Raw genomic sequence first — 20840 nt, forward strand, 5'->3', positions numbered from 1 at the left:
TCTTAGGATGCATTTAAACAACTCCCAGAGACAGTTGAGGACAGTACCGTTAAAGTGCAAGAATCAAAGTGTTTGCACTGCGAGCATCACTGCAATCCATTAAGGGCCCAGCACCATGCAAGGTCCTCATGTTTTTTTCCTCCCATGATGCTTTACCTTTTTAGACAAAGTGTGAGGAAGCTGGGGACAGATGCTCTGCTGGGAAATGCTGCAACATCTCATTAGATCTGTAGTCCCTACAGCTATAGATATACAAGGCCAGAATTGATGCTCAGTTTATGTTTTGCAACGCATCTTCTTTTTCCTCACCTTTGCCACAACCACCACATGATTAGGCTTAAAGATGGTCTCGACCTCAGCTGACTAATGAAAAAAGGATATGCAGAGCCATTGTTTCCCAGAAGGCAGCCTGACTGTTGGTTAACAGGGGAAGTTTGACAGGGGTAGGGGGTTCCTGCTGTCAGTCTTTATAAGAGGAAACCTCAGTGACAGCCCTCAAACGCCTATACTCCAGATGCTGGATGGACATAAAGAATATATATATTCTTTTTAATTTGGAGCTTTGCTGAAAAGGAATTCTGTCAACAAAGTCTGTGTCTGCTGACGTAAATACAGCCAACCCGCTGCAAAGTAGTGCAGGATGTCTCAAAGGAAGATGCAGTTCTACACAGGAGCTCTGCTTCTTCTCCTACCCTGGTTCGGTGGCCCAGTCCTTGGAGAGATCAGCAGCGACTTCTCCCAGTGCCTTGATTTCTTTTATAAAAATACTCCACCACAGGGTATCGATGCAGCAGGATACCAACCGATATGCCAGCGCTACAAAAACCAGTACCACTTTGCAAGCCTGTATCACCGCCAGTATCGTGCACCACTCTACTCTGCGTACATACTCGGCCCTGCCAACGGAAAACGACCCAATTCTACTTGGATGTATGAACCGCAGGTAAGTAGGAAAACAGTGTGTGGCGTCCAAGAGAAGCAACTTTCTTTAAATACTGACTGCGCTCTTTTGAGTCTTACTTTGTTTGGTACGATGTGTTCGGTTGCCAGTTTATTACTTTTATATCTATTATGTATTATTGTTTTGTCCATCTCATTTATATCAATGAGTGTAGGCTAAATAACACAGTTCAACAGCATCATAGTGAAAGTTGAATCAACTTTTTGATTATAAAGCAGGTCGAGGTGCTTTACAAATACTGTGAAAGTGTCAAAACGCTCAACCCACAGAGAAATTAAACTTTGCCTTTTTAAACGAGCCGTAAAAACTGTAAATACAAAAATGCACATTATCTTTTGTGTGGTGACAATGAAAGGACGTTTTTTTTTTTCTTTTTCTTTGTCAACCTTCATGAGTGAATCAGTCGCACACTCAAGTACACAGACTCACATTCAACTCAACCAGTATCAGTAAACAGAAAAATACCTTTTTGTAGCTTCTAAACAATGACATGTCTCTCTCTCTCTCTGCTCCGCCCTCCCTGGGCCATTAAGTTGGTCTTCTCCCGTGCCAGCTCAGAGATGAAACCCTTCCATTCCCATGTGGACCAGAATGTTATTGAGAGCCAGGCGGTGCGCGACGACTACAAGAACTCCAACTTCACCAAGGGCCATCTCAATCCCAGCATGCACCAGAAGACCAAAGAAAACCGGGAGGCCACCTTCACCCTGACAAACATAGTCCCTCAGCAAGCGGGCTCCAACTCTGGCCCGTGGAGCCGTCTGGAGAACGAGGTGTTGAGAAGATTCAAGGCTTTCTGCAACGGGTCGATGCATGTGATTACCGGAGCGATGCCTTATCAGTCCGAGCCCCGCTGGATCAACAACAGGGTGTCTGTTCCTGAGTACATGTGGTCGGCCTACTGCTGCCCATCCTACAGGTCTGACCTTCCTAAGTTTGCGAAGCCTTTTTTCCCCACATACGCTGCGGTGGGAAGAAATGACCGCACCAGTGGAGAGGAGATCGTGTCAGTTGATGTCAGGGCGAGGGCCTCGGTGAGAGGGTATGATGTGAGGCGCATGTCCTTAGAGAGTCTGGAAGGCATCCTGGCACAAAGGCTGGCCATGCCTATCAGTCTGTTTCATGGACAGTGCCAGTAGCAAAAAGAGAAAAGCTTTATTTTCCTTGTTTAAATCAAATGCTAATTATATCATGTTTAATTCCTGAATGCCCTTTTGATTAACCGAGGCATGATTCAAGTGAAATTCCGGCCCACAATCATCCAGTGTTTTTTGGGCAATCATATACTGTGCATCAAATAAGCCATTGAGACAGTTTTTTTGTGTAATAAACTATTAACAGAGAAATCCTGGAGAGTCATGGCTAACACTGATTAGCTCGGGGCAGTGCGGTGAAGGCGTTAAAATGGCTTTTTTAACCACGAATACCGCTCAATAACACCAAACCTCTGCAGCAGCATGATAAGTATCCCTACACAGAAAACAAAGGATTAACCACGTAGTGAGCGAACCTAGAGTTTATTAAAAGAGTCCATTCTAGTTGATTACCAAAGGCAATCAATTAAAAAAGCTGTTTTAATGCCTTCCCCGTACTGCCCCGAGCTAACCAGTGTTAGCCACGTCCGACTGTTAGCGACTCTCCTGGATTTCTCTGTCAATAGTTGTTATATGAAAAAAAGCTGCCTCTGACTTATTTGATGTATTTAAGTGTCAAACATGATTTTGTGCCGGAATTACACTTTAATATCACGTGGTGGTTTGAAATTAACGGTTAGGGTTTTCTAAAATTAATGTTTTCCCTCTTGGCAGTGTCATGCTGTAACATGTTCAGCAACTAACCGCACAAATTGACTAATAAAACAAGATGGACGAAGAGGTGGTGGAGCAAATCATGTTCATTTTATGTTAAATACTAACTTTGTCCACACTAACGCAAACACCTCCAAATAAAAAGGTTTCACATTTTGTCCTCTGCGTCCTAATGCCAACTGGATGTATGAACCACAAAAATACTGATTGACATGCAAGAGCAGCCATTAGCTTTTAGAAGAAACCGTGCTGTGTTGAGTCAGACTTTGTCAGTTTTTTTTAATTAGTTGTTACCTTAGCAACAACTACCCTTCAATGTGTGGTTAGATAAACCTGCTGGGGGCCCAGAGGCTATGTGTCCCACCCTCAGTGCAAGGTGTTGATATCTGGTGGAAAGCATGGCTCCAGGCTGACTGTGTGGTAGTTTAAATAGACTCAAATATATTCAGGAATACTCTACATTTACGTTTCTTTGGATTCGCCCACGCTACAGAGTTGACTGTAACTAGTTGGCAGTTTTGTCTGGCAAACATTTACGCACAGAACTGAAAAAAAATGGTCTTGAAACTTGGACGGGCAGGGGCTCAAGCAGGACCAGGATGTTGATGTTGTGTTTTAGTGCTGCTGTGACTTTAAACTGTCTCTGTCTTTGTCTCTCTGTCCATCTGTCCGTCTTTTCTCTCTTTCTCTGTCCTTTTCTTCCTCCCCAACCGGTCAAGACAGATGGCCGTCCTCCACAGAGCTGGGTCTGTCTGACGTTCCCGCCTGTTATAGGGAAGGTTTTCGTTGCCACCGTACTCTACGGGGGAATTGTTGGGTCTATGTTTATCATAAATAAGTCATAGAGTGTGGTCTTTACCTAGTTTGTAAAGTGTCCTGAGATAACTTTTGTTATGATGCGGCACTATCAATAAAATTGAATTGAATTAAACAGGGCTGTCTGACGGCAAGGTAAAGCAGTACATTTATTTCGGTAAACTATTCTGGATATTTCATACACTTAAATTTTTAGGTGGCTAAAATGTTTAGCTGCTGCACCAGTTCCACAGTACTACATTACTGCGATGGTACTCTGCCTGCTTGTCCAAACTGACTGCTTTCTATTGCAGGTAACACACTGACTACGAATAATTATCACACAACCCCTTTAAAAAATGTAAACCATCCTTTTAAATAGACTCCTTCACCATTTAATTACTGAACAAATGTTTAATGAAAATGTCTTGTTTCATGATGGTTGTAATTTAATATGGTCTTGCATGTTTACTAACCCAAACCACAATTAAACAACTCTTAAATGGAAGAAGAGCCTTCTGATGAATTTAAATATTTATTTCTTCATGAAATGACCAAAACACAAACATACAAAATACCACCGTCAATTATGTTTTTCCAACAAGAAAAAAAACAAAGGCCATTGGCTGCAATATGAATTACTTATTGTTAAAAAGACAAAAATGTACATTTTATTGACCGGCATGATAAATAAGTACAAGCTTTGTACATACAGACCAAGAACACCCCAAATTAAAATGGCTGAATGTCTGAGATTGATTTTTTTATTTCTCCTCCTGCAGAGAAACACCACGTACGACTTTCGTCAAATTTTGACATTTAAAGTTAATTTAACTTCTCAGTCGTCAGAGTCTTTAAGAAAAAGGCATCTCCAAATCACAGAAAATAAATTAGCATCCACCTGTAACGTTCACCACCTGAATTGTTACACATTCGATTAAAAACCGGCTTTTTTTCCCGTTCTAGTTGTATCAGAGATCTGAAGGAGAGGCTCTTAAATTGCCGGTGGCCACTTCCACACCCGGAGCCTTTTCAGTGCTGTGTATGAGCTGGTGTCTCTTTAAGTACTCCACACGACTGAACCGTTTTCCACACGCTTCACACCCGTATGGGCGTTCCCCTGTGTGAATCCGCTGGTGCCGTTCCAAATTGCCTAGGCGACTGAAGCTGCGTCCGCACTGAGGGCACCGGTGCGGCCTCTCGCCTGTGTGCACCAGATGATGGCGTTCCAGAGAGCGTGAGTGTGTGAAGCGCTTCCCACAGATCTCGCAGCAGTGCGGCCTCTCTGCGGCGCAGGCGCACTCGTGGTTCTTGAGGGCCCAGGCGTGGCTGAACGTGTTGCCGCAGTGGGCGCAAGGGAAAAGGATGTCCTCGCCGCCGCTCTGTAAATGAGACGCTCCAAGTGGACAAGGGTGCTCCTCCACCTCAGCCTCTGAGGTGAAGCCTCCTCCGCACTGTGGGCAGAAGTGGAGCAGGTCCACTCCGGCGTCTTCTTCCCCTCCGCTCTCGCCGACACTCCCTGGACCAGACAGGTGGGACAGGTTCTCCAACTCTCCCTGCTCCATTGTGTCCTCTCCGGAAATGACCTCAGCCGAGTCGCCCTCTCTCAACTTCTTTGACCGGCCTAACCTCAGCTCAGCCCCGGCCCTCACAGCGTCCTTCAGCCTGCCTTGCCCTGTCTGCTCCTCTCTCTGCAGGGTGGGTGGCTCCAGCTCTTCATCCTGCTCCATCCCATCAAGACCAATGTACTTTGGTGCCAGGTCGCTCTTGCTGCCTCGCACCACCGCTGGTTCAGGGCTGACATTTTGAGAGGCCGTCATGGCAGCCTGTTCGCGGCCTCTTTCCGCCTTCAGCGCGGACTCCAAACCCCTCAGCTCATCCACGGTCATGCCCCCCTCCGACGGCTCTGCAGAGTCCTCCTCCCAGTCCTCCTCCTCCTCCTCCTCCTCCTCTCTCTCTCCTGAATGAAGGGTCGGGGGACGATCCGACAGGTCTCCTGAATCGAGACAAAAGGAAGGAGGAGAAAGGAGAGCTGGCATAAGTTATCAGTTCCACTCTCATTCAAACTATGAGCATTTCACTAACTCCCCCTCCCTCAATCAGAGTGTCCTGAGTTCATTACCTTCGCTTTGGGCTCTGGAGCCAGTGTGGATATTCTGGTTGGGCGAGTCCATCTTCAAAGCCTCCTTGATTAGCTGGAGAGAGGCGGGTTGATAGCCCTCTGTTTGTGAAAACTACATTGAGAAGCACAGATAGTATAGTAACTTGAGTGAGTACCTCAAACCAAGTAGAATATGAGCTATATTAATTTATTTGTAAATGTTTTTTTTTTTTTCAAAAGGGCTTCTTAAAAGGGAAAGTCAGATTTTCTACGCTCTTGTCAAAGCCACCAGACTCCATTGACAAAAACAGTCATTTTACCAAACAGAACATGGGAGGTGCTGCTGTACTGCTGTCTTGACTGGTTAGTTTGCTTGTGTTATTGTGAGGTTTTAGTTAAGGGGGTTAGGAACTAACAAAACTGTTCTGCAAGGTTTGTCAAAAGAGTCTGGTGAGCTTTGACAAGAGCACAGATAAGGACTTCAGCCCCCCCCCCCCCCAAGTATACTTAACCAGGGTTGTTTGATGGCAAGGTAAAGCTGTGAAAATATTCTAAATATAACGTGCGCTTGAACTGCTGCCCCCGTGCACAGCAGTACATTACCTAGGTTTCATGCCTGTTTCTCGAAACTGGGGGCGTGCTGACCACCATCTACTGTACACTGACTATAGATAAGTACCTCACTTCAAAATATCCAATTATTCCTCTCATGTTTGCTTTGTGCCTGAATAAAGCATATATTGGTTCTATTAATTTAAAGGTAGGGGAGACAGTTTCTTTTGGTATAAATGGGTAAAATATTCGTAATAATCTTATCATATTGGAATTCAAGTGTTGTGTGAGAAAACCAGACTTCTGCACCTCCTCTTGACTCCGTTTTCAGGCTTTAGAAAATCTCACACAGGTAATTTCTGAGAGAGATAGCGTCCCATTTGCTCAGAACAGCGAGGGGAAAGCTGCAAGAAGAGGTCTCACTCTGCTTTTACCTTTTTACCTACTGCTTTAAAGCCCTTTTTATAAGCCATCAAAAACACCTTGTAATGACTTCACAGGGAGGCCTTTAACACATTCTGCATGCTTTGAATATTCAAATACAGAAGACAAGGAAGAGTGGATATATGCCCTGCCACTTGGTCATGTGATGGAATAGCAAGCAGCTTTCCAGCCCAATCAGTAATATTTTTACCTAAAAGCTTGCCACACTTGAGACATTGAGAGTCCCTCTCAACTGGCTCTTCTGGAATCTAAATATCAAATCAATAGCATCCACTACATCTCTGTAGTCATCTGAAAACACAGGCACAACTCTCTCCGTATTATCTCTACTTTTCTGTCTGCGCTCTTTTTTATTCTACATGAAGCTGCTGAGCAGTGCAGAGATGCTGTGCCACTGTCTCCTCCTCCTCCTCCTCCTCCGAGAAAGCCTGTCTCCCTCACCTCCTCTTTGATGTTGGCCGTCTCCTCCCCCTCACCGCTGAGGCTGCCCTCCCCTTCCTCGTCCTCCATCATCCCCCCCTCATCCTCTTCATCCCTGGGGAACTGGATGAGGTAGATCTCCCTGGCCTCCTTCCCTCCTCTTCCTCCTGCTCCTGCTACCATTCCCACAGCTCCTGTGCTTCCTCCTCCTCCGCCAGTGTCGCAGCCACCACCTCCTCCTTCTTCCCACGCACTTACAGGCCAGCCTTTGCCATGGGCTGCTACTGGGCCCTTCTTTGATTTGCCTCCTGTGGAGAAGAGAGGAAGACAGGGGAAAGGTGGGAGGGAGGGAGGTGAGCGAGGAAGGAGAAAGTGAGGAAGGGGAGGGAGAGAGGGAGGGAACAGGTAGACAGGAAGGAGAGAATGAAATATGAGGGGGAGAGAGATAAGTGGGAGGAGATGATTGGAAGGCCAGGAGAGAGCGACGGAAGAGAGAAGAGGGTGGAGAAGTGGGAGATGAGGAGGAGGAGGAGGAGGAGGAGGAGGAAGGGATTGGAGAGGCAGAGAGGGAACAGGAGTAGATAGGAGATTGGGGGAGGGGAGGGAAAAAGGAGCAGGGGGAGGGGAGAGAAAAAGGAGCAAGGGGAGGAGTAGTGAGCATGATGAATGAGTGAAGAGAGAGGGGGCGTAGAAGGACAGACGAGAGCGGGAAGGAGAGAATAACATGTGAAAGGGAGGAGAAAAGCGAGAGAGGCAGAGATGAGAGAGTGGAGTTGGTGGGGGTCACGGGGGAGAGGAGGAGGAGGAGGAGGAGGAAGAGGAGAGGGAGGACATGTTGAAGGGGACAGAGGAGGGGGTGAGGATGAAAATGAGAGAGAGACAGAGCAGAGAGGAGAGGAGAGGGAGTGTGTAATTATGGCAGTGGTGGAGAGGAGCGGGAGAGGAGTGGAGGAGTTGGGGAAGGGAAGGAGGGGGAGAGTGTGTGTGTGTGTGCGTGTGTGCAACGTGATGCAGGAGAGAACAGAGCAGGAGGAGGTGGGGGCAGGGAGAGAGGAAGGAGGCGAGGGCGTGAAGGAGAGAGCAGCGGTAAAGGGGAGGAGAAAGAGTTGGAGAGAGAAGAGAAGTAAAGGAGGTGGGGGTAGGGAGAGGAGCAAAGCAGGAAGGGAGAGAGGGAGGGAGAGAGCGTGCAAAAGCACAGAGGAGTGGGAGGGACAGAATGCAGCAGAGAGAGAGAGAGGAGAGGGGGAGGTGAAGGACAGAGGGAGCAAACATGAGGAGGAGGCGGAGGAGGAAGGGAGGCGGAGGAGGAAGGAGGGAGGAAGGAGGGAGGGAGAGATCAGCTCTTGCCAGATGGTTTCCAACAAAACAAGTGCGTCTTCACATAAGCCCTGAGTGCACAGCAAAAAAGCCCGTTTACGACATTAAAAAGACACAATCAGACTGAAATATGTATGTTTTAGCAAGGTGCCATTCAAATGCAATATGTTATCTGACACAAACTAAAAGTGGTGTAGGAACGTCTTTGAGCAAAAGCCACCCTGAAGCAATACTTACGGGTCACCTCAACTTTTCGTTTCTGTCGCCCCCCAGTCGCTTCTTCCGCCGCCGCCAGCCCGGCGTTGCGGCGGTTGGCAGCCCAGCCCATCCCGTACTTGCGCTCGGTCCTCAGCTTGTTCTCGGTGAGCCTGAGCCGCTGTTTGAGCGAGTCGTTCTCCTTCCTGTTGAGGGACAGCTCCACCAGGTAGTCGTTCACCATGTCCTGGAAGAGTTTGGTTATCTCGCAGACCGAGGCTCGGATCAGACTGTCCATGACGGCCGTCAGATGCGTCTCGAACGTGGACACCGATTCCTCCATCATCGCGGCGGCAGGTTCGGTCCTGATGAAGGGTTCAATGACAGTTTATGTTACCGTAGCGACAGCCAGGTTCGGTCCTTGATGATGAGGGTTCGATGACAGTTTATGTTACCGTGGCGACAGGTTCGGTCCTGATGAGGGGGTTTAATAACAATTAACGTTACCAAGCCAGTATGTCATGACAAAGTTTCTCACTGTCTGATATGAAGCTACACTACAGCCACTGTATATATGTGATATTTAAAGACTATGCTTTATTTAAGCAGTTTAATACCGAAAGAACGACATGCGGCGGGTTAGCGTGTTAGTAAACTTGTATTGTAATCGACACACATACACACAAATGTTAAAGTCGAAGGGAAACAGCAGCAGATCCGTGCTAGCAGCCTAGCTATTGTAGCTTTGCATACGTACCGTTTCTTGGGTGTAAATCCGGAGGAGTATGTTCAACGTTAAACGGCGACACACCGGGAAGATTTCGCGGGTGGCGGACACGCTCGGCCGATGTTTATAAGTAAAGAGGCACGATGACAAAGGAAAGCGCCATCCAACTTCTGCCCTCTCTCCCTCTCTCCCTCTCTCCCTCTGCCACTGTTTTCCCTCTCGCCCCCGCCTCCACTGCTGCTGAATGATGCTTGTTGACACACTGCGCATGCCCATTACCGTAATTACCCTACAGCCAGGAACAGCCGCACCCTGGAAAAACAAACATAAACGTCTAGATTTCATAAATCATTTTTGCACTTATTTTGTCTCAACAGTTGTGTTAAGTTGCTAAAAAGTGTTTAAAAGATGAAATAATAACACAAAACTACTCAGCTTCCACGTGTTTTTGTTTGTTTGTTTAATTTTTTTATTGAATTAATTTACAATATCATGGCATAGAAAACATGAGATTGACAATAATAACTCTATTGCATTTTTATCTAAGGCACACTGGATAGAAATGATAACTTAACATTTTTTTTGAAAACAAAAAAACAAATACAAATAATAGTAAATCTAAATTATTTGGTAGTTACTATGAGTCCTTCATCTTTGGCAGTGGGTTGCGTATATATAAAGATAACATATTCATTCATGTAAGTGGGGAAATCGATCACAGGCACTAAATTGGTTTAAAAACGAATTAAATAAATATATTCTTCTTTACAAACATTAGCTTATACAAACTAGCTATTAAAAAAATGCCATTCTGTCACATTTTGTGTATGTTTTGAATAAGACATTTTTATCTGTACATAAATGTCTGTGATTTATTGATAGGGTTTCAAAATACAAAAGCATGAGTGGTACATTGATCATTGCATAGAAACCATAGACTGTATAATGATATACAGTCTATTATAGAAACCTATTTGAGGACTGTTGTGTTGACTGCTAGAAGGGGATAATGCCTTAAATATTTTATTCTGTATGTACTATGCACTTTATTTTGATTTATTTACGTATGTTCCTTAATGTATTGTCATTTGGGGCCTTGCCTTTTTGTAAATGTTTGTAATGTTTTTAAGAAATGCATATTCAGTATTCCTAAGAGAAGTGGTAATGTATTGAATTGTTCTAAATAAAGTTTTGAAGGGGGGAAAAAGTGTCCTCCAGGACGGATGGAGGCGCTGTGGCCATGGTTGCGTCATAGACTGTATAAAAAAAAAAACTCTAGAAGAGAGGAAGAACTTGAGAAGCATCTTCTTCCGTCCGAGGTCTGTGGTGGTCGGGGCGGCAGAATTGCAGCATCTTGTGACGGGAGAAAGACAAAAACAAACGGGGGGAATCATGCCGATGTTCGTGGTGAGCACCAACGTGGCCAAAAGCGAAGTACCGGCGGCTCTGCTGTCCGAGGCCACGGAGGAGCTGGCCAAAAGTATGGGCAAACCTGCACAGGTAGGCCAGGGGCGCGACTATTCCTGCAGAATGCACCCATCTGTGTTGTACGTAAGGGTTAGCTGGATCATATTGATACATTTAACTTATCTGATGAGTGCAATACGACCAAACCTGACGCCGGATTTTCATTTAGCTGCTGCTCAAAGTAGAGATTATATGATTATTATCATATGAATGAGGCTGGCTTATTGTGCAAGTATGCAAACACTGTTATTTGCAGAGATAGCAGCATGGGTAGATGATTGATCAACCGCGTCAGTTCACTAAACCCGCAGGTTAAAAGCAAATCTTCTGTCATGTCTTACAAACTGATGCTGGATACTTTCAAAAAAAAAAAAAAAAAAAAAATTAGGACTCATAACAGCGTCCTTTACATCATATATGCATACTGTCATCAAAGTGCACGGTTTGGGTTGGTTCTCTTTATGTCACCTACATAATTAGTAATTAGAATGTAGAAATGTAGATATTCAACATTAAAGGGGCTAGACTGCAAATCCTATTTAATATATTGAGGAGAAAGTTATTGTTTTGGGGAATTTTTACTTGCAGTGCTGTAAAATGATGGGATTTGAAGGCTGCTTCTAATATTTAGTTTGAATACATTTAGAATTTGGATCTTTTTATGCAAGACGTGTTAAGATCAATTAAAATATGTTCAAGGTTTTCAGAAAGAATAATATTAAACAGCATTTAGACCATCATTTAGGAGATTTATGCTGTAAGTTAAACATACTTATACATACTAACTGTTGTATAAACAAATATATCATCTTAAAATGATTAGAATATTTCATAGGTATTCTACTCAGACCAGTCCAGATTGATCCACCCATTGTGGGCTGACTTTTCTCTGTCTCTGTCTTGCAAACACCAGTACATCGCTGTGCATATCAACCCGGACCAAATGATGATGTTCGGAGGAAAGGGAGACCCCTGCGCACTCTGCTCCCTCCACAGTATTGGCAAGATCAGCGGTGCTCACAACAAACAGTACTCTAAACTCCTGTGTGGGCTGCTCAACAAACACCTGGGCATCTCTCCTGACAGGTAAGCAAACACGCAGCAACAAGCACATTTACTGCACATAATGTGATAAGTAAAGGCAACATGGTGACAAAAACACAGACTCAAGTACCATTGTACCTCACATACATTATCCAATCTCATTAACCTATTTCTCTTTGTGTCTATTTAAGGATTTACATCAACTTCACAGACATGGATGCAGCCAATGTGGCCTGGAACAACTCTACATTTGGCTGATTTCAACACCCTGAAATAGAAGATCATTCCAGTATTTTCCTATATTTGCAAGCATAAAAACTAAATGAAGAGGAAGAGACACCTGGTCATTCAATGGCAATATACTTGATGACGTAAAAGCACTTAACTGGACCCTTTGGCTTTGCACTGATCCTTTTCCATTAGAATGCAATAAAGCAAACCCTGAAGACAATACATTAAACTCTTTTCTTGATTGTCCAGCTTGACAAAGACACTACATTTTATAAGTGCTGTTTTTTTTTTGTGATTCAACCTGGGAAGACAGTTAAAAATAACATACCTTTTAAGTGCAGACTAGCATAGTAACAGGACCCTGAAACTGAAGCAGTTAAATTTAATTCAGCCACTATTTATTTTATCATTAACATCTGTGTGTCCCCTTTACTGTGAGATGCCAAAATGTCCATGAAAATGTCTTCCATGAAAGTGCCTACAGCCTGACAGATGTGTGGCGCACTGGTCATGACTTGCCAACTCTCTAAACTTCTCTAAACCTTTAGGCCTGAATAGGTAGCAGATGCAGTGTGTATACGGCTTACATCAGTTTATAAGCTTTTGTGACATGTAAAGGTATTTCTGAGTGATGTGTATCCGTATTCTTCATTTGGATAGAGAAGGGATACCCTAAATTATAGTATCAAGTAGCCTGATGGTGGTCAACTGTAATTCTGATATATGTTGTGCCCACATTGTGCGACGTCATAATATATGGAACAAAAACTAGACACCATTGAATAGAAGGAACACTTACAAGGAAGAAATTAAAATGATTATAATCCATTTATCCACTTTTAGTAGTGATGATTTACCCCATTTTTTTGGTGCAACATATTGTTAAAGCCATTCTTGCCTTTGGATGTTCCTGAACTCTGAAAGTCACAAACACTCAAGTGTTGTTAATGTATTTCAATCATTATAAACATTTGAAGTTGGCAGTAGGCTAGAATTTCCCCTATTAGACTACGTATCATTACTTATTTATATTGAAGAAAACGTCTTTATCACATTCATCACCTAAGTTTTTATAACATCGACTCCATATAATGTACAATCTAGAGCAGTGGTCTTAAACGTTTTTTAGGCCAAGGACCCTTTACCTGAAAGAGAGAACCAGGGACCCCCGACAACAATACTGTATTAAAATACAAATACAGTATAACAGCTAGGGTGGCCTAAAGCCTATACACACAGCTTTTTATGGTGCATACACACCTAAGATATTACAATGATCGATATTTACATTGTCATACATTTATACATCATAAATTATGTTAAACATACATTTTGAAGGCACATTGAATCCTTCAGCTCAATTGTATCTGGGAGTGGCTGCCTTAAGGTTGTGTAAATGTATTTATTAATTTTTTTCACAAATATATCTTTGCTTATAATATGTTGCATGCATGTTAATGCCTTTTTTTTTTTTTTTTAAAGATGAAAAACACGTTGGTTTTCTCCGGGTTCTCCGGTTTCCTCCCACAGTCCAAAGACATGCATGTGTTAGGTTAATTGAGGACTCTGAATGGTGTGGGTGTGAATGGTTGTCTGTCTCTGTGCGTCTCTATGTGCCCTGTGATAGACTGGCGTCCTGTCCAGGGGGTACCCCGCCTCACGCCCGATGTCAGCTGGGATCGGCTCCAGCCCCCCAGCGACCCCGACAGGGACAAGCGGTTGAAGATGAATGAATGAATGAAAACACGTTGGAAAGATCATCAAACACTTTGACCCCTGCTGTAACTCTGAAGTCTCTGTAGTCTCGTTGCGATAGTAACCGCCCGGGGGAGCAAACAAACACGGAGCGCATGCGCTAAGGAAAATATCTACCGACTCCATCTAGACGAACAACCAAACTTTATTTTTCTGCATTTGTTCTATTTTAAATATGCTGAACAATACGCCTACAACAAACACGCACGGGTTCATTTATTTATGGTTACGCCTTGCAGTAAAGCGACAGTGACGTACAACTGACGTAACACTTCCCTCCCTTTTGGAGCTGTTGGGTAAAGATGGCGTATGGGAACCCTTACAGTGTGGCTGCTGCACGTTAACTAACTAACAGGAGGAAAACAAATGCAGCATATGTTGCATTTACATGTCAGCTGTGGAAGAGCGGGTTTACTGAAGTTTCTGGGATCCAAACGAGGTGAATCATTGAAGACAAAGTGCAGGAGTTCTCCGTCCTTCTGCTGAACGGTCAGTGTTTCGCACAGGCGGTCAAATGCCCGCCATGTGTACTAATATAAATGTTTATTTTTAGCTTCTTATTGTCTCGACAACGCATGCTGGGGTTGAAAATAACGTCTTGTCACATACATCTGAACCATCTCCGGATGGTTATTCCCGTGCTGACGTTGCCATGGGATCCCTAGGCCCCTCACTTTTATCCAAACACTTTTGGATAGTGATGTGCTGATGAGTTCAGTGTATCTGCTGGTCAGGGAGGACCCCCGACCGATGTGGGAATTGTTATCATACAGATTTTAAAGGGAAAACCATTTACCGATACATTGCATTTTTCAGCTGAAATGAAAATAGACCTTTTCTATGTTGAGTGTGCAAACAGGACAATGAAAAGGTACTCGGAAGGATGCTTTCCTAAACAAATAACTTTATTAAAGAACATTTAACTTTATAATACAATGCATTACTTTATCAACCAATTATATGAATGAAAAAATCAGTAACTACAAAACACATAATCACCTTATGCATCATTTTCTGCATTATATGTTTTTTATTATATGTTGGCAACATTCTTTTTGATCATATTCTCTGAAACCGACACTATGAAGAACAATATAATGTAAATCATCTGGTTTTAGAAAAAGAAAAAAGAAACACCCCTCTACGTCCACCTAGAGCTTGTTTTTTTGTTTTGCTAAAATTCACCGCGATGTATCCGCCTGTCCACTCAGTGCAGAGCTGACTGTCAGGCACAGTTGGTGTGCACGCCTCAGATCCCCGCTCGCGCATGTAACAACATCACATGCACACGCCTCAAGCTAGGCATATGCTAAATGACGTTAGCAATTGCTATCTAGCCAGCCTAACTCCGTGTAGCATGTACTCCATGCCGTTTATTAATGAGAGAAGACAGGGGCGCGTTCACAGGAATCTGGTGCACATGCACTGATGAGCACTCGATGGGAGGGAGCGGAGTAGCTCTGTGGTAGTGAGGGAGGGGCGTGAGGGTTGTAAACATTCATATCATATTACACCACGTATGCCGATACTGATGTCTGTGATAGGCCAATGTCAGTGCACCAATATATTGGTCTGGCTCTACTGCTGGTTTCTTCTACAGTCAAAATAAAAAAACTTAAAAAATGTTTTTGTTCTATTATTATGTTTGCTCGTTGTTTGTTTTGTCTTGTATTGTTCTGTTTCCATGTGTTTGGTGAGTGTTTGTTTGGGACCCCCTTGAAAACCCCTTGATAATACATCTCAAGTGGATTATTCTGAGATAATGCATTTCTAAGATATGGTCCACAATCATATGCTTGAAACCATACCACCTCTACCAGGGGATGCTGTATGCTCAAAGGCTAGCAGTTAGGTAGATTGATGGGTTTAGAACCATATGTCTGCAAACATACATCCTGCTGAAGTTACCCTATTTTTTTAATTGTTCATTATTCTATTTTTTATCTGTATTTTATTCTACAAATTACTGTTTCTTATAGATGCTTCTTCTGTGTGCTATCCACATTGCTGCTGTAAATCAGACATTTCCCCTTTGTGGGACTGATAAAGGAATATCTTATCTTAATAATTTCTCACTTGATCTTTTATCTCTCTGTTTAGGGGATTGGGAAGAGAAAGGACTAGTACAGCATCACTCAAGAACTTCTGATTGAGGACATCTGTAAGGTGCTACCCGCCATCTTCCAAGATGTCTGACTCACTGACCAGAGGGTTCAGGGCCCAGCTAAATACGTGCATGGACTCAGTCCTGAGGAGAGCCATGTTTGAAATAATGCTGATCTTTGAGAACAGCCTGCAGGACCATAACAGAGAGCTGGTGCAGAAAGGAGAAGAGATTGCTCACCTCAAAACAAAGTTACAGAGTACAGAGATAATGCTGAAAAACATCGAGACTACACATGACAGAGGACCGGAGACGAATAAAACTCAGAAGAATGAAACGCAAAGAGAGCCTAAAGATGCTCTGAACGTCTTCGGTCAAACTTCGGATGTTCCTGAAATAGATTTTGAAGGTAAAGTGTTCAAATGAGGTGAATAACTTGACAAAAAAATGCTGCTTTCTACAGTCACAAGTTCAAATGAAGGTAGCAAAGATAAAGCCTTTTTTACTATAAATGTATTTCTTTAGTCAAATGCATCCTTATATGACCTGGCTTGTCATAGCTTTAGCTTTAGCTTTGTGTCTTTGGATGTGTTTGTGCAGTACCTGATGACTGGTGTGCTCCCCTGGGTTCCGAGACTGTTTCCAAGCCAGAGGAAAACCTGTGTCCCAGCGTACGACTACGCAAGCTGACCATTCCTCTGTGGCCCATTCCATTCATCAAGGAGGAGGTGCGTAACTGAAGGGAAATCTGGATGTGTTGGTGTTGCAATTTAGCAGAGGAAACTGCTGATGAATACCTGATGATGTTTGAAGAGTCAAGCCAAAGGAGCGGTCAGCAGACACACTTGTGATGCTGTGTTGTAGGTCAGTGTTGATGGCACAGTAAATAATACAACAGAATATATGAAGTTCAGATTGAGAAGTGAGCAGCAGTGTGTGTGAGATGTGCCGTTAAAAGCACACCAATGAAGGTAATTTGTTTTATTCCTATCAATGTATCAAATGCAGTGTATTCTCGATTGATTTAATGGCATTGTGGAGATGCTGGGAATGAGTTAGGCATTACAACGTTTCCTTGAGGGAGCTTATTTTAATATATATTAAATGTTTTTATTTTTAAGGGGTTGTGCTTTAACAAAAAACTTCAGTGCAGAACTTCTGGTATTTACTAGATATATTCAGTATGAAGTAAGGGTCAGATATGTTGGATATATCCAACTCCACAATCAGCTGTTCTGTGTTATAAACAGCTGCCATACCCACTTCCTCATTCATAGGCAAAATGATTGAAAGCCTCAGAACATCCGGAAAGTTAATCTCATTAATTGCTGCCTATGTAGCTCTATTAATCGCAGGATATGTAACCACTAACCTCTGTATTTTAGGTGGTTAGCCCAGACATTGGCTCCCACAAGGGCACAATGAGTCTCAGGAGAAAAACCAGGAGAGGTGAGTTTCATTCTTAATTCATCATTTAATTCATTATTTTGTGCTGTAAATTATATTTTATTGTTGTCAGAATGAGGATTGCAATCGCCTTCTACATAAGGTTGTCAAGGTAACAGAATTTAAACCCTTTGTAAACAAGGATACTGTCTTTGTCAATTTGTAAAATCCAAACCTGAATGGACTGAAATCCATAATATAACCGTAACAGTTCACCAATTACACACAACGTTTCAAACTTACCTATAGTGATTGTCTATCCATTCACTGCTTCCCAACCCAGATTAAACACTTATTTTGCCAACTACCACATCAAATTCTGTTCTTTAATTTAACACTTTAAAGTTTCAGTTAGGCTAGTTTTCCAAATATTTATCAGTTGCTTTTTGAGATCCAGGAAAGTCTGAGGATGTAAACAAGCCGATATGCTAACAAAGTCTTTATGGGGAACCTTGACAGTCTGTAAAGTTTCCATTTAAACAACATTGAAGCGTTAAACCGTTTCGTCTGTTAAGTAATCATTGAGCTAGAGACTAGCGTCTGATAATATCTGCGCTCCTTCTGAGCATGCAGAAATGTCCAAATACACCATTTTAGAATAGGTGAAAATAACCCATTTTCACTGCATGACAAAAAAGTGGCGTTTTTTGCCATCAACTGCATGGGATTATCATAAAGTGAGCAAGTCTGTGGGACAGACTTATGGGTATCCATAGAACCCATTTTCATTCAGATATCTTGAGGTGAGCGGACACCGATTCTAAAAAGATGTGTTGCGATAAAATGTATTAAATGTCATCTTTCATCACTGGATCTATTTTAAAACAGCCTAAATAAAAACAAATCTGTCAATACTGACGGTATATTATTAAATCACTTAATTACAGAACATACTGTTTGGTTTGATGTTGCCTTTTCACTGGGTCACAGTTAAATGTTTTTTCTATGTTTTTTTCTGTCACAGATTCTCTATTAAACCAGAAGAAAAAATACATCCTGCACGCAACCATACCAATGCACAACCAAGGAACTGGACCTGCACCAATAAGAAACGACAAGAAGCTATTGCTCCATGAAGTCAAACAAGAAAAAAATGACCTAACAGGTGGTACAGGTCCTAGAACAAGAGGGGGGGGGAGAAAAATTGCAAAAATTGAGTCACAAGGAAAGAAGTCCATGGAAAATGACGGCGAAAAGAAATACTCCTGCAGGTTTTGTAAGAAGGTATTTGATACAGAGTTTGGCCGAAGTGTGCATGTACGATTACACAAGAAGTGCAAAGGTTGCAAAAGAGAGTTCCCGTTTCCAAGTGCTCTTGATAATCATAAGAAGACTTGCATGAAATTCAAGAAATGGTTGGCGAAAAAAGCTCAGTCTACTAACCCTCCGAAACCTGAGTCCTGTGATGAAGAAAACCCAACTGCACCAAGCATAACGCAGGTTACCGTAAAGAAGGGAACCATCCCTTCCTCTAGCGCTCCCAGCGAACAATCTACCCAGAAAGATGGGCTCACCAAAAAGTACATCTGTGTACACTGCAACAAGGCGTTTAGTCACCATTGGCTGCTGAAAGAGCATGTGCGTGTTCATACCGGTGAGAGGCCGTTCCCTTGCGGCTTATGCCCGATGAAATTCCGTGTTAATCAGGCTCTCAAAAAGCACATACGGAGAATCCACAAAGACCAAAGGCATTCCAGTGCGACAAATGGAAACCCTGCATGGAGCAGGCTTTTAGAGGAAACTGAAAATAATCAAGAGCATGTGATGTCTCTGAAGAAAGACACAAGTAGAGGCCTGATCCATAACAATATTCAGACAGATTGTAATCCAGACGCAAGCCCGAGTGCAAGTTGGCAAACTATGGGCACACCTTGCGCTAATGGTTTCATGTGCATTTTGTGTCAGAAGGTATTGTCAAACAAATTCCAGTTGATTGAACACTTCCGCACTCACACAGGAGAGAAGCCATTAAAATGTGACATGTGTCCTGCAAGGTTTCGTTTTAGGGGACAGCTCTGCATTCACAAGAAGAAGTGTCGTCACGCTAAGAGCAGGACCAGGTGCGCTAAGTGTATGAAGAAATTCTCCTCACAAGAAAAATGCAATAGGCATATGTCCAAGTGTCACAGGGACCAGACTCTTGTCTGCAAGGTTTGTGGAAAATGCTTCTTCTATGAAAAACGCCTCAAGAACCACATGGAGCGTTTCCATACATAAGCCAGTAAACAATACACATCACCCGTCTGAACATTAAAACACTGGATGTCGTCATTTAGGCTTGTATTGGTGGTGGGGTTTTCACTTCATTTAACCCTTTTGGAGCTGTATTGTTTTTCTATTTTGAGTTGAATAATTTGATAATTAAATTCCCCATATCTACCAAATGTTAAAATAGTACTGTAAAAGCAGTCATTAACATCTGGCGTAGTTATCATTAACCTCGTGCCATTTCAAACTTAAATAGGAGCCCATGTAAAAAATCAGTGTTTCTGGCCATTTATAGAGGTCCAGTCCACCACCAAGTACTCTTTTTTGACTATTTTTGTTTTTAAAAGTTGAAGCCAAAAATTTGTTATGAATATGTTTCCCAATTCCTATAGGGGTAGGCGATAGATAAAAGGTATTACAGTACATTTATATTCAGGTAGTGACACAGTGATATAATTCTTTCAGGAAATCAGTTAATACATCATTAGAGAGAAAAAAATGAATGCCTGACAATTAAAGGCCACGTAAATGCAATACTGCTTTAAAGCTGACCTGCTGTTTGACGACAGTTTTGGCCACAATGGTCTAATTACACACTGAAAGAATGCTTGAGGTGAAAGCTGTAAAACAAAACCTCTACCTGTTAAAAAATCTGTTATCTCACATTACACAGTATATCAAAGCCGCCACCGCCCCTGTATTGTTTTTGTATTTACTGGTATTAAATGTTCAGTTATTTGTATGTATTTATCTACTGTTTGCCTTAATCACAGATTGAAGTGCATCAAGTCACAGGTTTTAGCAGAATTCAAAACTGCGTCTTTCAGATCAGTGTCTGCTGACGCCCTTTGTTGCGGACTTTTGGATACAGCTTTTCTGAAGTTGACTGTGTTTTTAATTATTTAAAAAGTGTGGTCGGTTACCATGTAAAACCTCTCCTTTTTACTTGACGGATATCTGAAAACATAACATTGTTGAGGACTGCTTAAATGTCAGTTGTTATAAACTAAACTAAACATTTTACAATAGTTCCAGACTAAGTTTTTTATTTGTATTGTTTTTTTTTTCTATTGTTCTTTATTACAACAGTTATAATGGTGTTGCTAGATCAAGACATTGTGAACACTTCCCCAATAAAATCCATATTTTATACCTTGTCCTACATATATTAATGCAACACAGACTAGGAGTAATATGAATGGGGTGGGTTTTTTCCCTGCAGTAACTTCCACGTTGTTATCGCGAGACTTGCGACAGAGTCCAGA

General features: G+C 42.6%; 4 protein-coding genes across 5 annotated transcripts; 3 read left to right on the forward strand and 1 right to left on the reverse strand.

The window, feature by feature from the left end:
• The first annotated feature begins 381 nt into the window (after positions 1–381).
• Positions 382–2309, forward strand: LOC310948223 (endonuclease domain-containing 1 protein-like). The gene is made up of 2 exons (XM_083915269.1): positions 382–943; positions 1495–2309. Exons 1-2 carry the CDS (start codon positions 641–643, stop codon positions 2098–2100), a joined length of 909 nt encoding a protein of 302 aa, XP_083771395.1. The 5' UTR covers positions 382–640; the 3' UTR covers positions 2101–2309.
• A 1820-nt stretch (positions 2310–4129) lies between these two features.
• Positions 4130–9506, reverse strand: LOC310947816 (uncharacterized protein). Of its 2 annotated transcripts, none has more exons than XM_083914770.1 (5): positions 9351–9506; positions 8636–8958; positions 7103–7389; positions 5687–5798; positions 4130–5560 (listed from the first exon to the last, which is right to left on the reverse strand). In XM_083914770.1, the coding sequence occupies exons 2-5, from the start codon at positions 8937–8939 to the stop codon at positions 4536–4538; spliced, it is 1728 nt and encodes a 575-aa protein (XP_083770896.1). In that variant the 5' UTR covers positions 8940–8958; positions 9351–9506; the 3' UTR covers positions 4130–4535. The 2 variants fall into 2 exon arrangements, with proteins under 2 accessions (XP_083770896.1, XP_083770897.1); XM_083914771.1 differs by having other exon boundaries at positions 8636–9067.
• Positions 9507–10616: 1110 nt separating this feature from the next.
• Positions 10617–12284, forward strand: mif (macrophage migration inhibitory factor). The gene is made up of 3 exons (XM_083915938.1): positions 10617–10820; positions 11701–11873; positions 12023–12284. Exons 1-3 carry the CDS (start codon positions 10713–10715, stop codon positions 12087–12089), a joined length of 348 nt encoding a protein of 115 aa, XP_083772064.1. The 5' UTR covers positions 10617–10712; the 3' UTR covers positions 12090–12284.
• Positions 12285–14176: 1892 nt separating this feature from the next.
• Positions 14177–19584, forward strand: LOC310947980 (zinc finger Y-chromosomal protein-like; the record flags this gene model as incomplete). Its single annotated transcript, XM_083914970.1, has 5 exons — positions 14177–14306; positions 15918–16330; positions 16522–16649; positions 17307–17370; positions 18332–19584. Exons 2-5 carry the CDS (start codon positions 16006–16008, stop codon positions 19582–19584), a joined length of 1770 nt encoding a protein of 589 aa, XP_083771096.1. The 5' UTR covers positions 14177–14306; positions 15918–16005.
• Between the last annotated feature and the right edge of the window lie 1256 nt (positions 19585–20840).

This window comes from Echiichthys vipera, assembly GCF_963691815.1.
Source record: "Echiichthys vipera genome assembly, chromosome: 6".
Lineage (NCBI taxonomy): Eukaryota > Metazoa > Chordata > Actinopteri > Perciformes > Trachinidae > Echiichthys > Echiichthys vipera.

Bases quoted from the DNA above. Each gene is read 5' to 3' on its own strand.
- LOC310948223 (XM_083915269.1), top strand. From the start codon at position 641: ATGTCTCAAAGGAAGATGCAGTTCTACACAGGAGCTCTGCTTCTTCTC. The intron at 944-1,494 runs GTAAGTAGGAAA...TGGGCCATTAAG, and splicing joins CTTGGATGTATGAACCGCAG to TTGGTCTTCTCCCGTGCCAG.
- mif (XM_083915938.1), top strand. From the start codon at position 10,713: ATGCCGATGTTCGTGGTGAGCACCAACGTGGCCAAAAGCGAAGTACCG. The intron at 10,821-11,700 runs GTAGGCCAGGGG...TGCAAACACCAG, and splicing joins GTATGGGCAAACCTGCACAG to TACATCGCTGTGCATATCAA. The intron at 11,874-12,022 runs GTAAGCAAACAC...TGTCTATTTAAG, and splicing joins CTGGGCATCTCTCCTGACAG to GATTTACATCAACTTCACAG.
- LOC310947816 (XM_083914770.1), bottom strand. From the start codon at position 8,939: ATGATGGAGGAATCGGTGTCCACGTTCGAGACGCATCTGACGGCCGTC. The intron at 5,799-7,102 runs GTGAGGGAGACA...TTCTCAATGTAG, and splicing joins CGGCCAACATCAAAGAGGAG to TTTTCACAAACAGAGGGCTA. The intron at 5,561-5,686 runs GTAATGAACTCA...GTCTCGATTCAG, and splicing joins CTCCAGAGCCCAAAGCGAAG to GAGACCTGTCGGATCGTCCC.